This window comes from Carya illinoinensis, chromosome 5 (assembly GCF_018687715.1).
Source record: "Carya illinoinensis cultivar Pawnee chromosome 5, C.illinoinensisPawnee_v1, whole genome shotgun sequence".
Classification (NCBI taxonomy): domain Eukaryota; kingdom Viridiplantae; phylum Streptophyta; class Magnoliopsida; order Fagales; family Juglandaceae; genus Carya; species Carya illinoinensis.
In genome coordinates this window covers 40218428-40236738 of record NC_056756.1, presented here as the reverse complement: position 1 = coordinate 40236738, position 18311 = coordinate 40218428, and the positions used below count along the sequence as shown (strand labels likewise).

The 18311-nt window shown below is 37.0% G+C and overlaps 3 protein-coding genes across 14 annotated transcripts; 1 reads left to right on the top strand and 2 right to left on the bottom strand.

Annotated features, from left to right (window-relative positions):
- The first annotated feature begins 145 nt into the window (after positions 1-145).
- Positions 146-4165, top strand: LOC122309285. 6 transcript variants are annotated; one of them, XM_043122695.1, is made up of 5 exons: positions 146-364; positions 823-935; positions 1873-2098; positions 2176-2280; positions 3105-4165. In XM_043122695.1, exons 3-5 carry the CDS (start codon positions 1915-1917, stop codon positions 3839-3841), a joined length of 1026 nt encoding a protein of 341 aa, XP_042978629.1. In that variant the 5' UTR covers positions 146-364; positions 823-935; positions 1873-1914; the 3' UTR covers positions 3842-4165. The 6 variants fall into 6 exon arrangements, with proteins under 6 accessions (XP_042978629.1, XP_042978627.1, XP_042978630.1 ...); XM_043122693.1 differs by having other exon boundaries at positions 1799-2098; XM_043122696.1 differs by having other exon boundaries at positions 819-935.
- A 426-nt stretch (positions 4166-4591) lies between these two features.
- Positions 4592-11837, bottom strand: LOC122309284 (J domain-containing protein DDB_G0295729-like). Its single transcript, XM_043122690.1, has 2 exons — positions 11072-11837; positions 4592-5640 (listed from the first exon to the last, which is right to left on the bottom strand). The coding sequence occupies exons 1-2, from the start codon at positions 11551-11553 to the stop codon at positions 4995-4997; spliced, it is 1128 nt and encodes a 375-aa protein (XP_042978624.1). The 5' UTR covers positions 11554-11837; the 3' UTR covers positions 4592-4994.
- A 1912-nt stretch (positions 11838-13749) lies between these two features.
- LOC122309288 lies at positions 13750-17674 on the bottom strand. Of its 7 annotated transcripts, none has more exons than XR_006242392.1 (4): positions 17519-17674; positions 16743-16818; positions 15525-16650; positions 13750-14291 (listed from the first exon to the last, which is right to left on the bottom strand). XR_006242392.1 is itself a non-coding variant. In XM_043122710.1 (4 exons), exons 1-2 carry the CDS (start codon positions 17545-17547, stop codon positions 15900-15902), a joined length of 948 nt encoding a protein of 315 aa, XP_042978644.1. In that variant the 5' UTR covers positions 17548-17674; the 3' UTR covers positions 13750-14291; positions 14979-15446; positions 15525-15899. The 7 variants fall into 7 exon arrangements, 6 of the variants coding, with proteins under 6 accessions (XP_042978644.1, XP_042978643.1, XP_042978645.1 ...); XM_043122710.1 differs by adding an exon at positions 14979-15446 and having other exon boundaries at positions 15525-16818; XM_043122709.1 differs by having other exon boundaries at positions 13750-14014; positions 14095-14291; positions 15525-16818.
- Between the last annotated feature and the right edge of the window lie 637 nt (positions 17675-18311).

Here is an 18311-nt window from a genome sequence, read left to right as displayed (position 1 = left end):
GATAATAAATAGAAGATTTTAATTAATTTTAAAAAAATAAAAAATAAATAAACTAAAAATAAATAAAAATAAACATGTTGTCGGGAACCATGACTGTGAAAACTTTTTAACCGTATTTGAGACTACATAAATTTTCGTAACAGAAAATGGTGGCAACCAAACTACAAAGGCCGCCATTTCAAAACCCTCGGGTTTTTTCTTTTTCTGACTTTGTACACTAGAGAGAGAGAGAGAGAGAGAGAGCAGCGGAGTTGTAGAGAGATAGAGCGCGAGGGGGGTGGAGACGACGGAGTTTCTTAGGAGAGAAAAAAGTAGGAGGGGATAGAGAGGGACAATCATAAACCCTAATCTCTCATTGAATGAGGTTCGTTCGTTCTTTCTTTCCATGGTTCTAGAAACATCTTTATTTTCATTTTTAAAAAAATTTTTGTTTTAATCTCTACGATTCTGTTTCCACTTTCAGATTTGTATTGGTAAGCACGTGAATTTTTTTCGGATTTTTTTCTTTTTTGGGTTTTGTGGCTGTGAGCCTGTGATTGCGTAATATTGGATTCCAGTTCCAATAATGAATAGCCGTCGCTGTTAAGAATAACCAACATCTCTGAGCAGCGATTTCCCTTGTTTTTTAATTTCTTAGGCTTGGTTGATTTTCATTGGATGGAATTTCGCAAAATGAAATGTGTCATGCACAATGTGGATTATTTCCTCGAAAAATAAACCGATAAATTTACGTATGTATGGATGTAGTATGACTGTACATAGAGGTATATTGTGGACAGATGTGGAAAGTAATTGTTTGTCGAATTATTTACTGCAAGGAAGTCAAAAGGCGTGAGAGCTGATTTGGATGAAACGTTGAAGATTCGAGATAAGCTTTGATGAACTGAATTATGTGCAAGTCCAGATTTGCATTGCTCCGTCAGAAAATTTGAAAAGTGAAAAAATATTCTAATGTTTGTTAGGTTTTACAATATGTAGTTGAGGAAGTTTAAGAATGGAATGCAGCTAGATTTATTTAGGAAGTGCGACTAGGCTGTTTGAAAATTTTAGTATCATGTTCATTTTACTCTTGTAGATGATGTTTAATATCGTGTTCATGACTAAGATATCAGATTGAGATTAGTTTTCTAGAGTTTGCCTTTCCTTTTGATTTGGACATGAAGTTAACGTAATATGGTTTAGATGGTTTGCCTCGTTAAATTAGTAGAAGTATTAGTTTTAACGTCAGTGTCATGATTTGACTGTTTCCCCAAATAGCCCGTTTATATTAGTGAGTGCTGTGAATAGGTTAGGGAGTTTGGGGTTTTCCAGCTCATCATGTTATCAGTTAAATTATATTGCGAACATAGCCAGTGAAGTATTCATCATGTTGGAAATCACAAATGAATCTTTGTACATACTTAATAAAAAGGTAAAACTTATGATACTATATGTTTAGTTCGATTTAGGCGAGTGCCATTGGTAAATTAAGGAGTTCTTGGTTACCAATGAATTTATTTATTGAGTAATCATCTTTCTTTATTTTGTCCTACAAAATCTAAATCAAGAACCTGAGTTTTTTTTTTATTGTGTGATTTAGGTTGATGGACAATCCTAAATGGTGGAATCTTATCATCATATTATCAGCTACTTTCTAGAATATGACCACACAATTGTTCAAGCTTTCTTTTGTTCATATCTTTAGATAAAACTGTCTTGGTTGTCTTGTTTCCTTTTTCAATTCGTGGAACCTCTTTCTTCATTGAAAAGTGTCAAAATCTATTGAACTTTCTCTTTAATGACATGTTTCTGCTAATAGGTCATGCATATTATAGCAAGAACAAACGAGGTCATACTTTGACGATTCAGAATTTTGGGACATTGTCAATGTAGGTCTTATTTTGAGGATTCAGAATTCTTTCCTCCAACCTTAAAATGAAACCAAGAACAAATGGGGTATCTAGAGCTCAAAAGTCAAAAACTTTTCAGAGTGAAGGACCAAATTGGATTCTCATTGCTGGGGGTGCCTTATTAAGTACATTGTCAATTCGCCTTGGTTACAAGTTAAAGCAGGCACTCGACACGAAGCAACAAGAGAATGCTAGCAATAGTTTGAAAGGTCTTGTATATGTGTAACATTTGCAAATTCTTTTAAGTGATACCTGCCCCTAACTATGAAAGTTGTGTACTATTCAGGAAATGGGAAATCCTCCGACAGAAGGAATGCTGCTGGTTCCCATTTGCATTCAAATGTGTATTCCTTTACACGAGAAGATGATGGTTGCTTCAACTGCATGTCAGGTGTTGTTTTTGCTTCAGATATATTTTTAGCTTTCTGAAAAGATGATTTTTATACCAAAACTTCTGTTCGTGATTTATTATCAATTTGTTGATTGCCTGCAATTTGATGTGCAGCTCGATATACTTCTTTGTGAGGGATACTGGTTTTAGTATAATGTTGCTGGTATCAGCGTATAGAATAAAGGCTGTAGCTTACCTGGTGTTATAATTTTCCATTTTGGATGTGGGGGAAGATTGTGAGAAGGTAGAATTATTTAATTTAGAGGAGGAAATGGTTAGAAATGAATGGTTAACTATGGTTCTGCACTCGTGAAATTCTTAGGTAAAATGTTGCATTCCTCTCAATATCTCTGTAGTTATATGACTGAGCCATCTTCATTGCTCATATTTGCTTCCAGTATTAGTCAATATTGTTTGGCCCCTTCAATGCCAACGTGGCAATGTGGAAGTGACAATCACATGTTTTTTTTTTTCCCCTTGGAGCCGTTTACCCTTCCTCTAGCCCTACATCTAGCCCTACATCGTTTTTCCCTATACTGCCTAATTTCACCTCTTTGGACAATTCTAGACCAAATAAAAAACTTTCTAAAGGTATTTATGAAAGAATAATTCTTCTCATCAGCTACTATTCACCATCCACACCCCACGCTATATGAAAAACATCCATACACCCGATGAAAAACACTCCCACAGCCTATGAAAAGCTGTAAGTGTGGGGTGTGGGGTGTGTGATGTGAATAGTGGCTGATTTGTAGTAAAACTCTTTATGAAATTGTAAGTAGAGAACTCCTATATTTGCAGACTTAATAATGGATTTCTAACAGGAACTGAAGGCATGATGGAGATTAAGTGCCCAGCCAATGGCCAGATGCTTAGTGAATCTGATGGAGTTCTCCCTTTGGTCACAGTTCCTACTCCTGAATTTAACAAGGAAAATGGTGTTATTTGGTCATCTTCTCCTGATCGTCTTGAAACGCCTCCAAAGCCTTTCCACCATTCAAACTGCTCAGACTCTCCATGTGTCTCAGAATCTGGCTCTGATATTTTCAGCAAGCGGGAAGTAATTCACAAACTGAGGCAACAGTTGAAGAGAAGAGATGATATGATACTGGAGATGCAAGATCAGATTGTGGAGTTGCAGAATTCACTGAATGCTCAACTAGCACATTCTACACATTTGCAGTCGCAACTTGATGCTGCAAACCGGGACTTGTTTGATTCTGAGAGGGAAATACAGAGGCTGAGGAAGGCAATTGCGGATCATTGTGTGGGACGTGTCGGCCCCAATGACAAGCCTTCCACTGTAACAGTTTGGCCACCTGAGGCAATAAATGGCCATTCAAATGGGTATCACAATGAGGAGAGCAATTTTGACCTGCCCGAGAAAGGAAGAGATGGGGGGAGGATTGAAATGCTCAAGAGGGAAGTAGGAGAGTTGAAGGAGGTGATTGAAGGAAAGGAATATTTGCTGCAGAGCTACAAGGAGCAGAAGGCCGAGCTTTCCATGAAGATCAAGGATTTGCAGCAGAGACTGGATTCTCAACTTCCTAATATTTTGTAGGCACTCTCAGTGTTTGTCTATTCTTTTGCCTTTTCCCCTACACCATTTCATTTCAGGCTCCAAAAATTCGAAGCTTCGATTAGTTTTTTTTTTTTTTTTTTTTTTTTACCCCTCACTATATGTAGAGTTTAGCCTTTGTTTTTTTTTTTTTTTTGGTGCTGTATTCCTTCCTGGTGGTGCACGTGTGCAAGTGTGGATGACTGAGTGTGTGGGTTTGAAAAGTGAAAAGCGAGCACAGTAGTAGTTCATTTTCTCGATGCCAGCAGATTATATGTTTTTTCATTTCTCCATATATAGATAAACAAGTAATGATTTTCCACGAAAGGTTAGCGTTATATTATTTAGCGTTATATTATTGTTCAGACCCCTCCAAGGCTCCACCCTCAATAACTTCTTGCATCATTCCTGCTTGCAAGAAGAAATTTTTATCTAAAATTGCACGCAAAAAATGCAGCAGAATTGGCTACAAAGTCCGAAGCCGAGAATTCCAAACTTGTTTAAAGGTTGGTCTGTATTTATGCATTATTCTGTAAAAGAAAACGGAATTATTTGTATGTTACGGGGAATGTGCTGGTGTCTCCTTGCAGGAGGTGCTGATTTTGATGAGTGAAATTTGTAGCTTTACTCTAAAACATTCCCCATCTGCTAAACAAAGCAAGAAGAGGGAATAAGAAAAGAATGTAGGGAATGTTGTGGTGGTGGGGGGGCGACGGTGTTGCCACTTTGCAGGGCTTGTTTCAAATCATAAAATTTAATAACGCGTGCTTGCTCAAGCAAATCTAGACACTTCCCAAGTATAATTGCAATTCCAGCCTACCAGCCGTTTTGTCAACAGAAGATAAGAAATACCAAAAAATTAAAATTGCATGTTTTCCTGTAAGAGTGGACTGCCTGCTAGCCCAGGCCATGGACGCTATTAAATCTAATCTGCTGAACAATTTTTTCTTTCATTCTTTTTGATCTTCATTTCCTGAGATCTTGCCATCCATTCCTTTCTCCTTCCCGTGAGCAGAATGTTGCACTCCTTTGAATGTGTAACCATGAGTCATGAGTCAACCACCACAATTTTCCGTCTCGCGGGGTGCACCTCCTTTAAAGTTAATAATGCATGCTGCAGCGATCAAGTTTTTTCCATCATTACCCTATTCAAGTCTTATCTAGTGTTCAAATCAAATTCCCCTACTTCTCTCCACCCATCCTGCATGCCTGCCGCTCCATTTTCAGTCTCTTCATCGTTCAAGAAATCTTCAGATGGCTCCCTCTCATCCCTTTGAGTATTGCTTCCCCATCCATTTATCATCTCATCTACGTTACCACCTTGCTCATGCTCTACCATGTCATGACCAATTGCAACGTCATTGCCCTGGGACCCAAGTACACTTGCTCTTATTGGGCCTCGGGCCATCATTTCTGCATGAGCCTGCGATTCAGCTCGAGCTTGCTCTGCCTGGACCATGGCCGCCATTCGCAATTTAGCCTCATGAGCCTCACGACCAGCCTTCTCTCTGGACTCTATCTCTGTTTTTACGTCCAGAATGGCTCGCCTCTCTTCTTGGAGAAGAGCCTGCTCTATCATCAATCTCTCCTCAGATCTAAATTCCCCCAAAGCTCGTTTGCGGCATATTATGTTGAAGGCAAGGGCCTGCTTCTCAAATGTGGCTGTGAACTCTGCCACTTTGGTAGCAATGTTATGATCCCACTGTTGGGATCGAGAGGGCATCTGGCCTGTGGTGTCAGAATCGAGGATCCTATCATCCTCTTCTGCTTCATAGTCTGCAACCACATGGTAAGGTAGTAATCTGCATAGAGTTTAGCCGGGAATAAGACATTTTTTTTTTTGATCGGTGGAAATCCAGGAATGAGACATCCTCTGAAGTAAAACAAATTCTAGTTTATCATTGTTCATATAATTTGAAAAAAAAAAAAACTAAAATAAATTTGATTGTAGATTATAAACTTCCTAAGACATGACCATAACTTATATTGAGAAAACCAAAAAACAGGAATGGAATATATACAACAAAATATGGCTAATTTAATTAATTATATGATGTGCAGCTTGAATCCATCTCCCAAAAAGCAACCAAACACATTAACCTACACAAGCAACTTTAAGAAGGTAATGATATTTTCATCTCACTCAAATAAGTACTAGTTAAACAGCAGCATGCTTATGATGTTTGATGCGCTATTTATGTGGTGGAAGTCCATATATACACATCTAATAAGATTTTCTTTTCCATTTCCTGAACAAAATACAACTAGAAGTACACCAAACTACCAATGGAGGCTAACTTACTCCACATGTGACGATACAATTAGTTTGATCAACACGCAAAAAAGAGAAATGCTACGTCTATAGAAAGAATCACAAAATGAAGTTTATAAACTGATATGATGTGATACTTCATATCTACTTTACGACAAAAAATAACTTTATAATTTAACATATCATATCAAGTCATGTTGGTTTGTAAAAAAAATTTGTGTTTCTTTTTTTTTTTTTTTTTTTTGATGTCGGGGAACCTCTCCAAGGCAGGGCCCTTTGAACCCACCCCTGCAGAATAAACCCCGGTCCCATGCACCGCACCCCCGGAAGTTTCCCTACATGGAACTGGTTAAATCGCTGGCTTTCACCAGGGGGTGTGGCCCCAAAGGATTGTTTGCACCCATGAGGTGTTGAACCTTGGACCTTGAAGGGAATGAGACCCCAAGACCAAGGCCTTCACCACTTAGGCCAACCCCTTGGGGTTGTGTGTTTCTTTCTTAGATGAATTATTTCTCAGAATAAAATGCATGCATAATAATGATGCATTTCAGAAGAAACCACTAAAGTTAAAATATATCCATAAGGATAAGAATCCAATAGCACATTCACTTGGAGGCTTGGGGATATGCAATTTGCAAATGTTCAATAAGACTTTATTGGATAAATAGTTGTGGAGGTACCACCTAGATGGGAACATACTATGGAAGGAGATTATTGATTCTAGGCATGGGAGCGCGTGGGGAGGCTGGTGCTCCAAGGAAGTAAGGAGGAGACATGGTGCGGGCTTGTGGAAATTTATTAGGAGGGGTTGGCAGCGTTTCAAAAGTCACTTACGATTCGTGGTAGGAGATGGTTCCATAATCAGGTCTTGGAATGATGTTTGGCGTGGAGAACGCGCTATACAGGGCATTTCCAGCACTCTATAGTATTGCAGCTAATAGAGAGGCCTCTGTTGCAGATATGCGGGGTATTTTCCCATGGATCTTATCAATGGAACATTCTTTTTAATAGAAATATTCACGATTGGGAATTGCAGGCTGTGTCTGATTTCCTCAGGTTGCTCTATTCCATGGGAAATAATATAGCTCAAGAAGATAGGTTGCAATGGAAGGCTAATGGTAATAAAAAATGTACAGTCAAGACCTACTACAAGATTTTGTCAACCTATGGTCATGTTTCATTTCCATGGAAGAGGATTTGGAGATCATGGGTGCCTACTAAGGTAGCTTTTTTTGTATGGACTGCTGCTCTTGGGAAGATCTTGACTATGGACAATTTGAGAAAGAGGGGAATCATAGTGATGGATTGGTGCTATCTGTGTAAAAAACAGTGAGAATCTGTAGACCACCTACTATTGCATTGTGAGGTCACGAGGGGGCTATGGAATTAGATCTTTAAAAGAATGGATATTGCTTAGGTAATGCCTCCATGGGTGGTGGAATTATTGGCTTGTTGGAAGGAGCTTCAAGGCTGTTCTCAAGTGGTGGCAGTGTGGAAGATGATCCCGTTGTGTATCATGAGGTGTACATGGTCGGAGAGGAATGAGAGATGCTTTGAAGATAGGGAACACACAATGGAGGAGCTACAGAACTTTTTTATGCGCACTTTAATGTTGTGCTTTTCAGCCATTGTACTTGATGGAAACAATGTCCATGAGTTTCTTTCCTTAGCTAGAATGTAATTAGGTGTTCCTTTTGTATACTTTCTGTGTACACGGGCTATGCCTATTTCATTCGTATGAATAAAATTCTCTTATTACTTACAAAAAAAAAAAAAGAACATATTTTGGTATGCATTGGATTCTCCTCACATTTAACCTCTTTATACCTAACCTGTCATAGCCAAAACCAAGGGAACAGAATGACATTGCCAATTATAGTACAGAAACTAATACCACCAAGAGTAGCAGTGGAGGATGAAGACGGTAGGGGTGCTACCTGCCCTCTACGGACGGGTAGCCACCCTCCTTGGACCTTGCCCCCCCACCCCCCACGTGCTCTCCTGGACAGCTATTTTGCCCTCACCCGCAGCTCTGCCCTTACCCATAGTCCTTCCGCCCCCGCTGCCAAGGCGGACAAATTTTCAAAACCACTGTCCGGGATCTACAAGTCCAAAAACCAAAAGCAAGCCAGCCAACAACACAAAATCATACAAAACCAAACAAAATCCCAAAAACACAACCAATGATCGCATCCATAGATGAAAGATTTGTAGATTCATCAGACCTGAATAATCTCAGACCAAATCTGAAGATCTGAACAGATATGATCTACAGACTGAATCTTCAAAGTTCGTGACCCACAGCAGTGCTGTGGGTTTGAGCATCAAGCACCCAATGGTCTGAAAACAAAAGAACCCATGGCTGTGGCTGTGGGTCGTTTCATCGGAGGCGATGGGACCCACGACCATGATGTGGGTTTGGGACAAAAGGACCCACAGCTGCTGCAGTGGGTCGTCCCGTTGGAGGTGATGGGACCCATGGGAGCACCATGGATCTGAACATCAGAGACCTCACAGCCGTGGATCTGTTGGAGGCGATGAATCGTAAATAAGAGGGGAGAGGGAAGAAGAAAAAGAAATGAAAAGAAGAGAAAGAAGAAGAAGAAAGGAGGACGAGGAAGAATGGAGGAGGAAGCGGCAGTCAGCTGAAGAGAGAGAGAGGAGAAGGGTAAAATGAATTAGGGTTTGAGTTATAAGTTTATATATATTTTAAATATTTATGCTTTAATCAGTCATCTTGTAAGTGATTTCCCCTGGAAAAGTATTTGGAAAGTTAAAAGTGCTGAATAAGGCAGCCTTCTTCTGTTGGCTTGAGTCTCATGACAGAATTCTGACCACTGAAAACTTAAGAAAACGTGGTCTGTGTATTGTTGATTGGTGTTTTATGTGTAAGAAAGATGGTGAATCAGTTAATCACTTGTTTCTACACTGAGGTGGCTAATAGTTTGTGGAATGACATTTTTGGAAGGCTGGGTATTTCTTGGGTGATGCCAAAGCATGTGGTGAATCTTCTAGCTTGCTGGAAGTATGTTGGGCGGTGTCTCCCTATCGCTATCATTTGGAGAATGATTCCTTTGTGTTTAATGTGGTGCCTATGACTAGAAAGGAACGGGAGATGTTTTGAAGACAAAGAACGTTCGTTGGAAGAAATTAGGGATTTTTTTCTCAAAAATTTATTTTATTTATTTTTTGATAAGTAAAACAACAGTGTAATAGCTCAAGGATACAGAAGTACGATCCTATAGAACAGATCCTGTTCAAGGTCGTGATTTTTTTCTCAAAACTTTATATCTTTGAGCAAAGGCTTTTGTTTCAAATAGTAATGAATTGTTGGAGTTTATCTAGTTTTTTCTTTCTTCTTAGCTGCTGTATGTAGGCATTTCCTCTTGTATACTTCCTCTGTGTACTTGGGCTATGCCTATTTACGGCAATAAAACTCTTATTAACTATATAAAAAATATATATATATATATTTATGTATGTCGGTGGGTGGGCAACCTACCCAACCCTGCCCTCACCCACACCCAGACCCGCACCTGGGGCGGGTGTATTATCCCACAGTGCCCTAGGGGGCCAGGCAGGTGGGCCCAATATGGGGGTGCCTTCCCAGCACCCCTAGAAGATGGACATCTTTATAAAATTGACCAATAAAGCACCCACAGGTTAAGCACAAATAGCTAAAAACTGAAAGTCCAGACAACATTGACAAATAACGAAGCACAACATCACGTAGAAAAAAATTAGGAGAAAGGGTACTAACTTTCTTACATCAGAAATTCGAAGCACAACTAAAATCTGGACAGTGCATGGTTATAAAAAAAATGCTTTATGAGCAAAGAATTGTAAAGAGAAATCCCCAAAGCGTACCACAGTGGCATAGACTGAAATGCCAATGGTACACACAAACATTCATGTATATTTCTTACTTTATCACAGCAATGTACACAGTATAGTTTTCTTAACATCTAATTCTAACTACAACATCAACCATTTAAATACAAATTTCAGAAAAATTGATCCCACCATCCCACTTCAAGCATCAAAATAGCATTTACTTGTTGCATCTTCTTCTTTAATTTTTTTGTGCATAACTGCTTCTCACTTTGTGGCAGTTATAACACAACCAATATATATGTCATATAGAATGTATATATGTCAAGGTTGTGCCATCCAAAACAAAACCAAACAGTTCAACACGGTATGGCACATGACTCCAAACACCAAAATCCATATTCAGTTTGTATCCATATCTGCTTTCATATATTTGGGAAAACCACACTCACATAGCTTTCCAATTCTCACTGTGCCACATGTATCAACATAAAATTTAAGAAAATCACACCATTTATTCATACTTTTTTTTTTTTTTGAGAAAAAACACCATTTATTCATACTAAAGTGCCATATACAGAAAACACCAATTTTCTTCCAGCCTCGTGCCTGTAAATTGTTGTATTCACCCAGAAAAATGGGGAAAATAACATCGTGGCTACTTCAGACAAAACGTAACCATCCAGTTTCTGTCTCTATTATAGAATCCAGATATTATTTTACCTAGCTTCCAGTATACAAATCCAAAGACAGCGAATTACCTAGCTTTGAGATCTTTTTTAAATCTCCAATAAACTAATTAAATCATCCCATATACCACATTCTTCAAAACAACTCACGTTGTAGGTATAGATGAATATATCTTTAAACTACTATCATAAATTATAATGCAAATCCCGAGAATAATTCACTTCAACCCTTCATAATGCGATTATACAACCAACGCACAAATATATGTAGAACCCATTAGGGGCAAAAGAGAAGTACATTGAAACAAAGCATATTTTATTGCTTCCAAAAGATTTTTTTCTCAGCAACAAACATAAATTCACAAAATTTCACATTTCACAAGACCAGTCGTTCAGAAAACATAAAAGAAATGAAACCCTAACCGGAAAAGGAAAACAAACCTTTCGCAGGCGTCTTCGAGAGAAGCAAAGGGGCGCTTGAAGTCAGGGTGACAGACCCGCCAGGCGTCCTGATAAGCCATTTGGAGCTCCGGTTGATTCACAGGTCGGATCGCCCTATTCTGCTGCTGCAGTTGTTGTTGCTGCTGCTGCGATTGTTGCTGCTGAGGGCTCGGATTGTTAGGGTTTTGCTGCAAATTAGGAATATTGTTGTTAGGGATGTTAGGGTTTGGTGTAAGATTGACGGGTCGAATCGGCCGCAGGTGCGCGTCGATGTTCGACGGGAAACGAGAAATGGCCGCCGCTTGTTGCTGCTGCTGCTGCTGCTGTTTCTGAAGCTGTTGAAAAAGCAGGAATTGTTGCTGTTGTTGTTGTTGCTGTTGTTGCTGTTGTTGCTGCTGCTGCTGCTGCTGTTGATGGTGTTGTAGCATCATTTGTTGTTGTTGTTGTTGGTGCTTTTGAGCCAATGCCTTTGACTCCTCCATCTCTTACTGTCAAACAAAAATGGCTCTGTCTGTCTCTGTCTCTGTCTCTGGCTCTCTCTAGAGAGTAAAAACCTGAGCGTTCCTCGCAATTTACGGACGAAGTTTGTTATCTTTTGTCGCTAGATCTGGGGCTTTCTCTGTATAGAATGAATGTGGGTGTGCTTGGGAATGAGAAGTGAGGCTCACTCCAGTCTGAAGATGATTATGCGTTCGTCCCCTAGACAAATATAGCGGGGAAGACGAGGGAGTACTAACATAATAACATTCCTTAGAAAGACGAGTGTAATTGAAAATAAGCCGTGTTAAATCGTGTAACGGGTAGCGTTCGTGACGGGAAAAAATATGTATAAATAGTATATTATATTTATTAAATTTATTGTATCAAAATTTTAAATTTCAACACGACGTATTAATATAATAATTCGAGTCATGTCAATCAATTTTAATTTATTAATAAATATTATAAAATAAGTTAATACGATATAATATGATCCGTTTTAAATTATTTATGTTAATTGATTGAATAAATTTAAAATTTATCTATTTGACCTGGTTAAATTTAACATAATTTTATTTAAATTTTAAAATAATAATATTTATAAAAATTATAAAACTAACTACAAATCTAAATTTACAATCTAAATAATAAAAATATTAAAATTAAAATTTTTTAATTTTAAGTATAAGAGTATAATTGTAATTTTAACTTTCTTAACATGTCATAATGGGTTGACCCGTTATCAACCTATTAAACAATTATATCTTAATGAATCAATCTGTTTTGATCCGAACCAGTTAAAATTAAACCATAACCTGTTATTATCGTATCGTGTTTGTGTTAGGTTAATGAGTCATGAACATATTACCACCTCTAATAATTGTGTATATATGTCCTAGATTTTATTCTAGGTTTAATATATAATTACAATTTATTTATAATTTATAAATCAATAAATGTAACATATCCTCCATTAAAAATAAATTTTAATATTATAAATTATTCTTCATTTTATATAGAGGTGTAATGGAGTTACAAAATAGTTGTAAATCTATTATTTTCATATATATATATATATATATATTTATATTTATATATATTGAAGTGATAGCCCTATAAAGTTATACATCAAGATATTCTATTTATTTTTCCGATTATTTAGTTTTATACATATTATATCGATTTGTTGCTTATTAATTATGAGCTTATTCATATGCAAAAAAAAGTATACTGCTGCGAAGAATTTTCTTAAAAATAAATTTATAAATTGACATAATTTTATGTTATAGGTTAGATCTATTCTATAACATAATTAATTTTATAATTTGATGTATTTATCGTTCGTAAATTTATAAATTTACTTTTATAAGATTTCTTTATCCGATAAAAATTATCGAGATAATATCGGTTTTGCATAGCTAGTGTGTAATTCACTGCAAAAGCAAAATGAATGTTTCATGATCTCTTGCTTCATCCTCAAATATAATCAATATTTTCTTCAGTTATGGTTCTTATAAGTTATAAGTTGGTAAGTAAATATACCACTTGTTATAAAATTTATTATAATTATATAAAAAATTAAAAACACTAATATATTTTTAATATTTGTTAATGTAAAAACCTTCCACATTCTAAGTATGTGTTGTGCTGTCATCAGTAGACATATTTGCAAAAGTTTATTTCTTTTCTTGTAGAAACTTGTGTTGTCATCAAAACATGCATGCAGAAGAGTAGGAAGCATGGAACCAAATAATATTACAAGCATGAGCTTTCATTCCTGTCAAAATTCATGTCCCAACAGAATTTGGTTGAATAAAAAAAGAATAAAGTTACCCTGCCGCCCTAGTGTGACCGCTCCATTCAACCGCTCATCAATTTTTTTTTTACTTAATAATTAAGAAAATGATTTTTAATGTATTGGTATATTTTTTTATTTTTTAAAAATATTTAAATATATTCAAAAAATATAAAAGAAAAAGAACTAAAAAATAAAAATTTCAAAATATATTAGCGGTCAAATGGAGCGATGCTAGCTACTCAGGCAGTAGCACCACTCAAAAAACAAGGGTTTTTGTGAATAGAATAGAATTTTGATCATTTTTTTTCCCCTGCTGATTATCAGTGTTACAGTCCAGTCATCAAGCTTTTGTTTAATTGATATTTTCTCTACTTATAACAATGGAACATAGGATAAGATGGTAATTTCAAACTCTATTTATACATAATTTATTAACTAATAAAAAAATATTGCATGGTCATTGAGGAGCTGCAAGAAATTGTTCCATGAAACCATTTTTAGCTGGAAGTTACAAAAAAAATATTACAAGTTACTCTCTCTCTCTCTCCCTGGTCCAGGGAGAGAGGAAGAGAGAGAGATTAGTATTCTAAAAACTACGAATAAAAGAAAGAAATCTCTTACTTTTCTGACATAGCTTTGTAACTTTTCATCATAAGCTGCAACATCTAGACATAATTATGACAAAATGTTTAGAAACCCCAACAAGCTAACACTTTCAAACAACGTTAAAAGATACACAAATTACCTCAAAACCACCTTCTTTACAATTTCAACTCTGCTGCATAATTTCCATTTTGACACTATAATTCTTCAGGAGGGACCTTGTTTCTGAAAGCAGCTTGTTACCATTTATTACTCCACGATGATGATGGCACTAACCAGCCAGCAATCACTTGATAGTCACTGGCGACATCACCCTTGATGAAGATCTGGATAGATGGGCTGCATTTGAAACTTTAATGATCAATTGGTACCCTATCTCAACTACATGCTCAGCAGTAGAAGGTTAACCAAAACAGGAGAGAACTCGCTGCCATGATTAAACACTAGTTCAATTGAAGACAAAATCATTATGATTAAATTTAAATGCGCATCGAAAACTGCTCAATGCATCAAGGCATATGCAAAACTGCAACTAACTGGTTGTAATTCTGCTCTCCATAAACGCCCTAGGACACGAGCACAAGGACCTATACCTTGTTTTTGTAGTTAAATGCAACTCCTACACCAGTACAGGATTTAACCCATGGGCCATGTCCTCCCTCCAACTGAGCTTATGGGAGAGGAGATTCCATTTGGTCCAAAGACCATTGGCAAAATACAACTCACATATAACATATAAGCTATCCCAAGTTCTCATATCCACGGAACAATAATAAGACAACTCTATAAAGTAAAATCTCGTGTACACAATATCAACACTATAAACACAGCCCAGGCAACTAGGACTACAAGAAGACATATAATCCAATGTTTTAAGCATAAATCCCATCAAACTGATCTCTTTCCACTCATATATCATAAAATAAATTGCTTCTTAGGCATAGTTTATCAATAAGCACTGAGACAAAGTAATTGATATTAAAATGTTGAAAATATGCGGTAAAGGAGGACACCTCCCATTCATACCTAAACAACCAAAAACTTGACCAGCAAGCCTGCCTTCAGACCTCAAACCCCATTTTGATGTAAAGTTCATCAAGGTTTATCAATAAGCCCAGTTACAGAAATTGATGTTATATTGTGGGAGATATGCATTAAAGGGGATAACCCTCCCACTAACCAGAGCCACCCAAACCTCACAAAACCCAGGCCTGATTTCAGACCTCAAATTCCATTTTAAGTATAGGTTCAGCTGATGGCAGCCATTGGGTCAACCTTCAACCTGACCCAAGCTGTCCAAGTGGAAGTCACTTTGTTCAACACCAAAACCTCCTAGTTGGGTTAATCCTAGCCATAAGACCTACTCTACTCTTTTCCATTAGTTTAGGATGTGGCTGATAGTTCAGAAACCAGAGCAAGCAGTGGAACCAATGCTCACAGAAAGTGTGCTTGGAGAGCATATTCAGTGGTACATCCCATGCAGCTGCCTATGCCCTACAGGTTCAATACTGGATAAGGATACTTCACATGAACCAAAAGCAAGAGTATTTGTAAAAGAAAAGCAAAGCTTACATGCACTCAGCACCATGGTAGTTAGCTGCCAGTAACTGATGAAATATGAACCTTCAGAGCTTCCCATTTGGGATCTATCACATGGTCCATGCAGAAAGAAATATATCCACTCTCTTGTTGTCACACACCAAGGATGGTATTACTGCATTCTCTTCCATATATCTGATTAATCATGACTAATATGAGAATTTCTGCTTCTACCAGCAATGTATTTTTCCTCTTCCTTTTGCAGATGACAGTTCCTATAAAAATTTACTTCAAGTACCAAAAAAAACTCAAGCAAACAATATTTCAACTAGCTCCTACAGAGATAAAGAATCCCATCCACTTAAAGCAATAGAAGTTCAAAGACCCAAAATAGATACATTCGGTGCATCAGTTTTGGAGTATTCCATAAATTTCACGCATCACCAACTTGGAGTTATCAACAACATGCTTACTTTCATAAACTATATAACTACATAACTCATGCCTAGGAGCTGGCCTAAGTGAACGTAATTGAGTGAGAGGATTTGTGATTACAGATTTACTGCACAACTCCTTGGCTGGCTGGACATGTTTCCACCAGAAATCAGAGAGTGCCATTTTCAACACATCCCAGTATTCTATATCTCTGTATAGCCGAAATAGACTACTCCCTTTAGGAGTCCAAACATAGAAATCCATCCAATCCTTGTCCATTATTTCCATTAAACCCTGAGCTTGTGGAATACAGTAAAGAGGGACTCGTGACCAAGGGACAGCCTGGCTCATATCTCCATTGAAAAATGGACACTTTATCTCAAGCACTCCCCGTGAAGGCAAATCATAAACTAGCCTGTCAACTACTCCATCTGGTGAACATGCTAGCCAATCATCTTCTGGGTTTCTCCCACCATAGACCTGAAATTCAGGAAACAAAACAGTATTACCGGTTATGAGCTTGTATCTTTCAAGTGCTTCCTCTTCTTTAATATTGCTCCAAAAGGTAGCCAAATTTCCAGAAAATGGCTCAATTGCCCCAATTTTCTCCAACCACAGCTGAACCCTTCGGCGATGCCAAAACCCAATAGCCGCAGCAAAAGTGCTTGCTGTCAATTTGTGCTGCCTGAGTTTTTGCCAATTTTTGAACCAGTGCTGAAGAGAACTTGATTGAAAAACAGAATAAGTTTCACCAGACGCAAATTTTAGAGGGTGAACAGATTGATTCAAGATTCTTCCAGAGGGATGATTTAGAACCTGGCTAGTGTAGCTCCTACTATTGCTAGGATCTGTAAAGAGCACAACCATGCAATGGATACTCTTCAAGTTTGATCTGAAAACATGGTGGAAGCAAAAAGTAAGTTCTTCATGGCCAAAAAAAAACAATACGTTTGTGGGAGCAAAACGTGTGGAGAGTACATAGTGAAAAATATATCAAGGGGCAGTCAACATATAACATGCATGATTTAAACAGGGGGAAATATACCAAATAGTAAATGTTAGCAGCAAAATGAAGATGTAGAAGTGATCTGGAATTTTATACACATAGCATGATGGCCAACATAGCACAGAAACATGCAAACCATCATAAAACATGCAAAACAAAAACATGGCTAAAGTGACATAAGGTTCCTATATAGTTGAAGCGATTCCTACAAAGAATAGGTCATAAAAAAGCTAATGCTTTAACAGAAACAAAGCAAGACCGTCAATGAAGCTGGGTATTTGCCTGGAATCTGTGTGATATATTATCTACGGGTTCATTTTACAGTGCCGAAGGCGTGTTTGCAGATACAATCAAGTTCTCCTTCTCATCACCTAGCAAACAATTATTTACCAAAACAACAGTCTGTTTGTTTCTACAAAAAGTTGTTTTTTAGGAAAAAGATATATTCTGTTCATTCAAAAAGAGCCGAAAATTGGAGAAATATTTTCAAGACAATTGTTGCAGTGTGGCAAAAAGCTTTTTTTTTTTTTTTGTAAATTCTTCGCTTAAGGATGGAAAATTAAAAACAAAGAAAGCAGGGACTGACCGAGCAAGCTTGTGAGGACTCCAAAACATAGCAACTTCGATTAAGCCCTTAGTTCAGATAAAAGAAAAGGAGTATTTGAAGGTAAAGATCATCTCCTTCACGCGAATCTCCTCTCTCTCTCTCTCTCTCTCTCTCTCTGTGTCTGAACCAGAAAAATGGAGGGTTTTAGATGGATGAGAGGGTTTAACGGCCCCCGGATCCACTAAAAGTCCAGCCCATTCCACCCGAAGGCAAGATTGTCCGCTATTGGGAAACGGTTTTGAGACCCGACCCGAATAAATCCAGTTCCCGAGTTCTGTAAGTGCTTACCCGTAACTAATTACCCAATTACCCGAACCGTGTTTCTTTCGGGAGTAATGGTTATTTCCGATCCATGTTTTCTTTCTAAATGAATGACACACATCAATCGTACCTCCTGCACTGATGTCCCAACAATTTTCTTTTTTAATGAATAAATTTAGGGATATAAAAAAAAAATTGGTGAATCGGTAAATTGGACGGTGTGGTATTAGTTTTATTTTTTAAAAAAATTAGTTAAAATCTGTCCGGTTTCCATTTTTTCTTTTAAAAAAAAAAACCGAATTTTTTAATTTTTTATATTATATATAATTTTTATATATAATTATATAAAATAATTTTGTATTGTATGATAAATTACTAATTAATATAATATTAAAATTTAAAATCTTATATTACTATTGTTTATCATATTAATAGTTATATTAATACCATATCACTATATATTATAATATATTATAATATATCATCATATTATATATTATAATATATCACT